Here is a 10,571-nt window from a genome sequence, read left to right as displayed (position 1 = left end):
GGGTGAGGCACAACTGCAGCCAACATTGGTCAGGCTATGCCTTCCATTTGAAAACCAAGTTTTTGATAAAAATGTTGAGAGACAAAAAAGACAGCTGCAGTATCCACATGGGAGCTGGGATCTCTGTGCTGTTTAAAATAGGAAACTAAGGTTTACACTAAGACAGGGGTGACTCGCACTTGGAGCCAATTATTCCAGCACTTTGTTTCAGGGGGGAAATAAAAAAAAACCCAAACAAACACACACAAAACCCCCCTAAGTGATTCTATTTCTCTTAATTTGACTGCCACAGGAGTTTGTCCTACACAGACAGGCCATGGTTATCAGGCAGTCTTGCACAGCCCTACCCAGCCAGCTGGCAGCAGGAGCACACCCAGCTCAGTGTGCCCAGCAGTCACCTCTGGGCAGCTAGTCAAGTAATAACTCATTCATCCCAACAGTTTGGTCACAAATGTTTTCACAAAATCAAGAGATGAGCCTAAACCAACTTGGCAGTGACCTTTGATTTATTACAGTGAATTCCACGAAAATACAAGCTTTTAAGCACACTTAGACAAGTAAGCCTGGAGTCCTACCTTGTCCAGTGGAATGAAATCAAACTCATGGAGAACAGTAAAGCAATCCAAGTTCAGGCAGGCCAGTCTGCAACTATTTAGTGCTTCTTGCAACTTTCTGTGCAAGAACAGCACTGCTCCAAGTCACCTGTCTCCTTCCAAGAATCATAGCATCATTTAGGTTGGAAAAGCCCTTTAAGACCATCTCATCTTTCAGCACAGGGGGAGAGCCTATTCCTGCATCTTTAAGATTTCCTTCTTGAAGGATGTACAGCCTTCCTGATCTCCTTTGCCCTTCAGGGCTGCCTTCCAAGGGGCTCTGTCACTCTGTCTCATCCACAGGCCACAAAGCTGCTCTGTGACATCAGTCCCATTAAATACTCCATTACACAATAAGCACAGTCACTCTGCAGAATGTTTAATAACTCCAGTACACAGTTTTTGTCAACTCACATTTCTACATGTCTACTTGTGTACTCCAAGCTCAATTTCTACATGGGTGCAAATCATAATTGCCTCCTTCATGTAACCTCTCCAGTAACAAGCCTTTGGGGAAGAGAAATATGATTTTTTTTTGTTAAACACTTGCCTTTGCAATTAACCTTTAAGCACAACCCAGCACAGAACAATGTGAGGTGCAAGTTTCAGGAGCGCAGAGGGTTTTTCGGAAATTGCCTGTGCTTCATACAGTGTGTGGTTTACACAATCCCTGGGATAATCCACCCAGAGGCTGCTCAGCCCCTCCACCTCACCAGAAGCAGATCAGATTCAGACCCGGTGTTACAAGTGCAGAACACTGATGTGAATCATTTCCACAATTATTCTGTTACTCCCAGTGTACACGAGTGTAATTGAGTATTATGTCTGGTGTGTTTAAATATTGATCACTCTCTGCTCACAGGTTTCTTTAGTTCTTTTATGCACCAGAAGTCAGCTATGACTGTTTAACTTCTCTGAAATTAACTCCACACTAAAAAGAAACAGTATTAAAAAAACCCCTTCCCACTTACTTCCTTCTGTAAGAGACTTAGGATGATTTTAGATTACAGCTACAAGAAATTAACTTCTGGATAAGGGTATTTCTGCTTTTCCCCTCCTTCCTCTTCTACACAAATGACTGACAGAAGTTTAAATCAACTTCCTTGGAGCCTCAGGAAGATGAACACATATTAGAACAAGCATAACAAAAGACTATGCTCCCACATCTCTGGTTCTATAATTCATGTGCATGTAGCTAGATAAAATTGTACACCTCCCCTGAACAAGTCAGGCAACACATAGGCTGCTCCTCAGCACTTGGGGTACACATCACCTCTTCCAAGAGCTGAGGTCCATCAGAGAGACAACACAGACAACAGAGTTTCTTTGGAGTAGATTCCTAGTTCTGTGCACAAGATCAAAAGTTTCATGCTGAAGGTGCCAAAACCCACTGTCCTGGTGCTTCACCTTTGTAATTAATTTATTTTTATTTTGGCAGGACGGATCCCTCAACCCAGGAAAAACTACCACAGCCTTACTCCTAAACATACAGCATTCACAACAAAAACCCTGGCAGTACCTGCACTTCCCCCATTGAGTACAGCTGGAATGCAAATCCATCTTATTTTACACTTGGCAGCAGCTCCTGCTCTCAGCCTGATGGTGCGCACGTGTCAACTCTTCCTCCCATCACAGAGCTCACAGGAGCTGGCTTCATCCCTGGACACATCAGCCACTTGCTACTCCAGTTACAGCTGTATCAGATACACAGTCCACTGTGTATCCACTGCAGGGCTTCCCAGCTCTAAGCAGGGTGTTTCTGTAAAATCCCAGCCTAAGAGACCTGCCTGGAACAGCACTGTCCCCTCCTCGTGCAGTCTCTTTCCCCATTCCTTCCCTCTACTGCAAGAGCCCAGCTGAAACACAGTCCATGAGACTAGTCCATCTCCTTCTTACCCACCACAGTGAAGAACAGCCAAATTCTGAATGTTTGGATGCGACTGCTCTAATCCAGACAGCTGTTTACAGAGCAGATACACCCAGAACCACCCAGGGCATCTACAATACTTACTGCCTGTAAAGGCTCTGCAGAAAACCTGATTTGCTTTAAGGGTCTCAGTCAGAGCACCTCCCAGAGCCTCCACAGGTCATCTGTGACCACTCTCAGTTCCCATCCCTTGGGCTCCCTGCACACCAACTCAGTTCTGCTGCAGCCTCTTCGTCAACTCTCTCAGCTCATCCAATATGCAGCAACAGAGGACTGAGTGTGACAGAAAAAAAAAGCCCTTATCGTCAGGACGCTGCAACATATCAAAAAGTCACTAGAACAGGATACAGTTGCAGATTCGGGACTGCTGGAAAAGCACAGCTTAAATTAACTTCTTTATTCTACATACATTTGCCTACTGGTGTTTCTTACCACATGAATCCGTCAATGATTCAAACAATGACTTTTTGAAGAAGTCCAAAAAAACTGTTCCACTGATAGGGAGACATTAATAAAATAGTTTTGTAATACAATTATTTAATAATTTCCTGTTTGCATTAAGTTCTATTTGATTCCAGCACATACAGTTTGACAATTCTTGATGTAAAAACATTTCCCATATTTATCCTTGTTTTGGAGTCACATGTGCCAAACTTTGAAGCAACTAGAAACTCTGGCAGTTGATAAGCTTCTCTGAAAAAATCTGAGGCATCTTTGTAACTGAGAAGAAATCAGAAGATCTCCCCCTTGTGGTCTTCTATGTAAACAGCCTTAACTATATCTGTGAGTTTAGTTAGAAGTGTCTAAGGAGGTTTCTTTCATCAAATATCAAGAGAAATTTTAATTCCATTCACTATATAAAGTGTTCTTCCTAGAAAGAATGAGAAAGAGATTGTTTTCACTTTATTTTTATCTACATGGTATTTTCTTGCAGAAAAACCACAGAGATTGAAAACGCAGTGCTGACTCCTGTATGCCACCACCTGAAAGAAAGTGGTGGGCAAAAAAAGTTACAGAACAAAGTAGATGAACAAACCTAACAGTGGAGGAGCCATTAGGTTTCTATAGGTAAGTGCTATCTAGTTCAACACACAAACTGCAGTTCTAAAATGCTCACATTTCAGTTACACAAAACACATGACAATCTCTACCTCACAGACCAATCTTACTCCTCAAAAGCCACAGTGGATATGTAGGAACCCATGCTCAGAACTTCCCACATCATGAGATTAACAAGTCTGACACCAACATAAAAAGAAATTTTGTGCCTTTATTGGAATGGTGTTAGGCTTTAAATACACCAATTTTGATAACCTGATTATTTGGTTTAATTAGAAATGACACTACAGAACTGCAATACTGGTCCAACAGTCTTGTCTTTACTCTTTTTTTTTTTTTTAAAGCAAGAGATAGTATGAAAATGCACCAAGTAATCAGAAAGCACTAGCAGGCATCGGTTAATCCAAGATACTAGCTTCTTAGTTCCAAAAGCACTCGCATTGGATGGAACCCAGGATTGAGACTGGTCATGATTTGCAAGAACTAGTTGCATGAGTCATGACTTTTTTTTCCTCTTTTTTTTTTTATAGTTTACTTTCAAGTTGGTCACTGGTAAAATTTTTCCTCAAATATTACAGTTTCTTTAATCATATTTTTTCCTCAAAGTATAAAAAAGTATGAAATATAAACAAGCTCCTGTACTGCACCCATGAAAGGGTACAACGGAAGCATTAGAGAGCTGACTATCTACACACCATCAAATCCCATCAAATCTTGGATAATTCATTAATATACAAAATATCAGGGCACAGAAAGAACTAAAATCCACTTTTTTGTTTTGTTACGCACAGGTTCAAATAATCAATCTAAAGAAAAAAATGTGATCGTTTTGGCTTTCCACTACATCCGCATGTTGAGACACTTATTAAAATAATCCTGCTTAATTGTGTTTGGTCTTTTTCTTATTGTCAAGTCATGTTTGTTATCTTAATACCAGCCATCAGACAAACAAGTAATCAGAAAGACTCTTCCTCCTCCCCACTTCCCTATCCCTGGCCCCTCCAGGGTCAGCTTTAAGACATGACTCCAAACACAGGGTTGTGACGACAGATGCTAGGACCAATCTCTTCATAATCTTTTTTGGTATGGCATACTTGGTAGAATTCAGGCTGCAAAGAGAAGGAAGATAAAGTTAGTCTATGGCACATACACCTTATTGTAACACTATTAATTTTTATGTAGCCAATGGGAAAAAAACAAAATACAGATACCTCCGAAGTCTTGAAATTATATATATATCACACATGGCTAAACACCAATGCAAACAATGTACTCTGCCACAAAATTAAAACGCACCATTTAACAGCTCAAAGCTTTAACTGGGCTTTCATTTGCTGTTTCAAATCTTTAAAGTCTAACACAAAAGCTTCAGAGGGGGCAGGAAGTGTGTATTTGCTACCTGAGGCCTACCAGAAACCCCCAGCCATGTTTAACATAAAATGAAGGGGAGATGAGAACTCCAAAAGCTTAGTCAGAACAGCCAAAACATGCTCAGCTTTAAAGGTAACTTACTGTGGAAGCCAGCATTGATCCTCCAAACCAAACTGCATATCTCTGCATATGGTGTGTGATGACTTGTACATCAATGGGCTTAGGCTACAAAAAGTAGGAGGGGGAAAAAAGAAACACGTTAAAAGTCACTTTTGCTAGTAAAAACTAGATGAATTTTCAGAGAAGTGTATTTATCAAGCTTACTTTTCAAAAATTAGTGAAATGCTGTGTATGTAAATTTACAATTATAGCAACAGATTTTCTATTGTACAACCTAGACCAAGAAATAGCCGTTGCTTATAGATCACCAGTTACCTACTTTATCAGACATAAAGAGACACTTGCATTCACACCATTTTTTCACACTATTTTCTGCTCAATTTTTTGATGGACTATTTATTAATGCAGTTATAAACATATATCCATACTATCTAGCCCTTTCAAAAAAACACACCTTAGAAAGCTAATTTTTAAATTTCACATTATTATGCTAACAAACCATCAGTTGCAGATTGAAAGTTTATTTAGGACCAATGCAGTTGTAACTGTGCTTTTCTAAACTAAACCCCTCATTCCAGTTAGCCATTCCCTTTCCTTCCATAGACACACAAACCTTCATTTCTTACTTGGGCTTACTAAACACGGCAGTGATGTAACAGTTTCAAAATTGGTTTCAGAACGACCTGCTGCAATTTGAAACAGTATCTAAAAGTGGTCTGTAATACAGTTGCAAAATGCAAGCCAGTGATTGTTTGCCATGCTTGGCACTTTGAAGAAGAATAACATCCGATTTCCTTTTTGATGTCCTGCTTTCTTACTAAGTGGCACATCTCTAGTAAGGAGAATGGAATAAACCAAGGCATAACTGAAATTTCAGAGTTGTCTACATGGCATATAATGAAGACTACTGGGGGTTTAAAGGATTGTTTGAGCCCATCTAGCTAGAATACTACTGAAAAATAAGTGAGGAAACCACTTTTTTCTCTCCTGGTATGCAGAGTCAACAGAAAAATGCAAAAGTTAGATCAGAGGTTGAAGTGGAAAGAACACAAATGAAGGGTCACACAGTTTAGTGAAAACATCAAGTCACTCACAGGATCATAAGATAATTTAGATGGGAAGGGACCTCAGAATTTTAGGTGGGAAGGGACCTCAGAATGTCTCTAGTTTGGCCTCCTGCTCAAAGCACAGTCAGCTGCAAGGTCAGAGGAAGGTATTCAAGAGTTTTATCCAGCTGAATCGCAAAAATCTCCATGGATGGAGACTGCCTAACCTCTCCGGGAAGCTTGTTCCAATACCCTATTTCCCCACAATGGAAAAGTTTTTCCTTTTATCCAAGTAGAATCTCTTGTTTTTATTTATCTGTTGCCTCTCATGCACCCACCACTCAGCACTGTTGAGGGCCTGGTCCCACTTTATCAATGATTTTCCCACTTGTGCAGAGGTGCTGCTTTCAGGAGTCCCAAAGGCTTCCAACCTCTAAACAAGGCTCCCTCAGCCTTTCTGCACAGGACATGTGATCCTGACTATCCTGGTGGCTCAACAACGAGTTCACCTCTCTACAAGCACAAAGAAAGCTGGGGAGTGATGAGCAATTGCCAATACATAACAGGCTTAATATACCAATCTCTGAAAAGCTTCTCCAAGAACTTTACATGAAGATAAAGACAGTTCAGCAAATTGCATCATTACTGCAGTATGTTATTTGCACATTCTCCAGGTAACAGGGGAGAGACAGATGCTTGTTAAATGCATTGGCAGCATGAACTAACCTTCAGTCTGCCCCCACTAAGTTCTTCACTAAGTTTCAGTCTGGCATCAACAGTCCTTTTCAAGTCTCGCTGTAAACGGCGACCAAAGTCCCTGAACATGGTTGAGCCTCCAGAGAGGACAATATTCTGTTTCGAGGAACAAAAATTGTTAATCATTTCTGAAAATGTGAGTCTCCAACTTTATCCAGTTCCTAAATTCTAAGTATCTGAATAAAAGCTGCAATTAGTAGGTAGGCATTTACTGCAAGATTTAAATTATCTAACACTTAAGTATGACAGAATATGAATTCATAACGATTTTGTCACATTAAAATCGGCTGTGTTTTTAAAATCCATTTATATGTTTTTACATATTACCACTTTTGCTCACATTTGTGTTTCCTTAATGAAACACCACACTCTGAAAAAGTGTAAGTGAACAACCTAAAGTCTTCGCATATTGGATTAATTTCTACAAAAATTGTTAATTTTGTTTGATGTGTGTTTTTTAGAGTTTGAAATATGTATTTTGACACAGAGCACAATTAACCTAAAACAAGTATTAAAAAATTCTATCATAGCTACTGACCTTATATAGAGGACGTCTAACATCAATGGGACAATTCTGAATAACTTCATCTACTACTTCTGAGATTGGTTGCGTGAAGTCGGGATTAGCAAACTATAATCAAGAATAAAATTAAGACACATCAATGTGGAGGACCACATACTGCAAAGGAAAGCAAGAAAAAACAAAAAAAGAACCATTCCAGCATAACGGAGGCCATATAACTAACGGGAATAGTTATGTTAGATGTTTTTGTAGCCATTTTTAAGCATTTTATGTATCAACTTGAATTTGTATAAATATTAGTAGCAATCAAGAATCAAAGGCATGTGGACTTGCAACAATAGCTGGTATGTACTTAGAAAGAAGGAGAAATATAAGTCAGGATAACAACTTCTTTACAAGTTTGCAAATAGAATTTATATGCCATCATCCAAAATGCACCTCAACAGAAAGTGTAGGCAATTCAAACCAACTTACCTCAGGATGGAAGAAAATCTCTGGCCCCAGGAATCTCTCATAGCCAACATCAATGGTAAACTCTTTCTTTGAGATAGCATTAATTCCAGTATACTGTTTAATCCACTTTGTACCATCTGTGTCATACTTGTTAAATTCTTTTACTAAGTCAGGGCAAACATAACTAAAGCGTTCCTGAAAATTGAATATGTACAGTTAGAGGTATCTGAAGTATGGCAAAGAACACAATTTCTAAAAGTGTAGCAATTTGAACTTGTAAGAGTAAGTATTAAATTGGCAGATAAAGAATAGGCCTCAAAACAGCTGAACTGACATTCTCTGTACGCAGGTAGATAATGGTTCTGCTAGGACAGATCACTTCCATGAAAGCTCTTGCTGAGCTAAATTACTTTTCTTTTGCTTTTCCTCTGAATTTCTACAATTGTGAGAAATTAATTCCAAAGTACTTTAAAGAACAGCCATAGAAACAAAGTTTAAAGTACTTTAAGATAAGTATCTTTCAGAAGAGCTTCATACTACAAAGAAGAACATAACATTCAGAGAAGGAGTGATTACAGCTCTATTTTTTACATTACACTAAGAGCAATTCCTATGGAATATTACAATAATAATAGTAACAAGGATAATAACAGTAATAATAATAATGGAGGGGAGGAAAAAGGGGAAACTACAAGTGAAGAGTGAAATTCTAGGCCAAACTGAGTATAACCCAACTGCATACCTTAAATTCAAGCTATTTCATGTTACTATATTTAGACATTTTATATTAGTTAGAAAGAGTGCCATTACTCAGAAGCATAATGATTTTGAGACACTACTGTATTTTTAAAATAGATATCAGGCTCTGATCTAAAATAACTTTAACATCTGCAATGTTTACATTACCTTCACTGCTTTAGCTGTTTCCAAGGATTGTTCAGGAGGAATTCCTACTTCTCGCTCCCTCAGCAGCTGCTGAATGAAGTATGTTATATCTCGGCCCGCGATTGGAATGTGTTTGATGCAGCTGCCAATGACGTATCCTTCGGCCTGTAAATAAAATCAGCGGCGAGAAAGACACTGAGAACAACTCCTTTCAACACAGCTCAGGAGGGAGAGAGAAAGACATGGAGTCTAAACTCCCATTCACTACCTGAGATTGTGAGGCTGAAGCCCCTTAAGACTGACTCATTTAATTAGCTCTAAACCAATTCTTCACAGTATAGCCCTATTTACTTTGCATTGCATTGGTTCACAATTCTTACAAGGTTAGGAGGAACAGAAAGGTCACTAGAGTACGTAAGGCAGACAAATGGCTATACTCACTATTCCTTGGCCTTTATTTTCTCTTCAAAATGAGGTTACTCTTACCCAAAAGGTCAAGGAACCTTTTCTCATGAAATATTATTTTAGAATAAATGTTGTGGCCCTGCAGTCACAGCCACTGATGTAAGACGTTACAATCCACATGAACCAAAATTAATTTTCTGAAAGCAGGGAGAAAATGCATCATTTCAGCACAGTAATTGAGACTGCTTAGAACATCAGACTGGCCCATACTCATCCATCAGCCTACCCTTGCAAGTCACACTTGTCCTGAGGAACAGTATCAAGGCTTTAAAATTCTCTGTTCTAAACACAGAAACCAAGTTTTTAAGACTGGCCTTCAATCTTACCAGATGTGCTATATCCAAATAGATGGATCCAGGTACCATATTGATATTAAATGCTTAAATTTTCCTATAAGCACACACCCTACATTCACATAAAAATTTCTTACTAATACAGAAAATAAGTCATAAAAACACGTATTACCATTGTAAGCTTCACTACAGAGAGAAGCATTTGCTAATTCCTCTTTATCTATTTTATAACAGGTGTGATAGACCACTGTTGACAATTTGTTCAACAAGTTTAAAAATTTCAGAAATCAAGCAAATTGCATTCTGCAAAGGAGCTTCATACTTCAAGTGAGATGGAATACCTACTCCTACTTCAATTGAAAAAAAAACCCAACACACAAATCACAAAAAGTTCAACTCTTTTAAACAGTAATTTGAACTACTAAGTATAATTTAAAAGTTTATCTATAGAAGGTCTGAAATGTCAGCTGTTTCCTAAGTCTTATTAAAAATATTCCATCTTGGATGAACAGTCTGAACAAAGATTTACCCACTACATTCCACCAAAACTAGTTAAGAAATTGCTGCATGACAACATATGTTTGATCACCACCAATGCTACTGGTTGTTATAGCAAAGCATTTTTAAAAATAGATGTTACTGTGGCATGATAAAACTTTGTATAGATTTTTTTTGTCTTAAAATTTGCAACCTAACCTCATTTTTAAAATACAAATCCATTTGGTACATAGACATGAATTGAACTACCAAGGAAAGATGGCCAGAGAGACCTATAACAAGCCACTTGAAATTAAGAACACTCTTAAATATTCCAATTATAAAGTTTCAAATATGTAGGTTTGTAAAAGCCAATCCATACCTGCAGTAAAAACAATAATTTGACAGTGAAGAAATTGCAGCTGTAAGTGTTCAATATTTAATTAAACATCACACAATCGTACAAGTTTTTGCTTTTAGCAACTTGACATATTGGAACAGATATTCGACATTAATTAACCTTAAGGGTTGTTTTCTTCAGTCAGGCAGGAACTTCCTTTTGGCTTGTATGGCTAATGCATTGATAGCATATGAGAAACCACT

The 10,571-nt window shown here is 38.4% G+C and overlaps 1 protein-coding gene across 1 annotated transcript in view; it reads right to left on the bottom strand.

Moving 5' to 3' along the window:
- Positions 1-3,770: 3,770 nt before the first annotated feature.
- Positions 3,771-10,571, bottom strand: part of ACTR3 (actin related protein 3) — a 30,159-nt gene continuing 23,358 nt past the window's right edge. The window contains exons 7-12 of the mRNA XM_071562076.1: positions 8,755-8,898; positions 7,870-8,043; positions 7,411-7,503; positions 6,843-6,968; positions 5,092-5,175; positions 3,771-4,688 (exon numbers count right to left, since the gene is read on the bottom strand). Coding sequence (XP_071418177.1) covers positions 4,593-4,688; positions 5,092-5,175; positions 6,843-6,968; positions 7,411-7,503; positions 7,870-8,043; positions 8,755-8,898 — 717 coding nt within the window. The 3' untranslated portion in view covers positions 3,771-4,592. The remainder of the gene's footprint in view (positions 4,689-5,091; positions 5,176-6,842; positions 6,969-7,410; positions 7,504-7,869; positions 8,044-8,754; positions 8,899-10,571) is intronic.

This window comes from Pithys albifrons, chromosome 8 (assembly GCF_047495875.1).
Source record: "Pithys albifrons albifrons isolate INPA30051 chromosome 8, PitAlb_v1, whole genome shotgun sequence".
NCBI lineage: Eukaryota > Metazoa > Chordata > Aves > Passeriformes > Thamnophilidae > Pithys > Pithys albifrons.
Note: the sequence above shows the minus strand (reverse complement) of the source record. Positions and strands in the feature narration are given on the sequence as shown.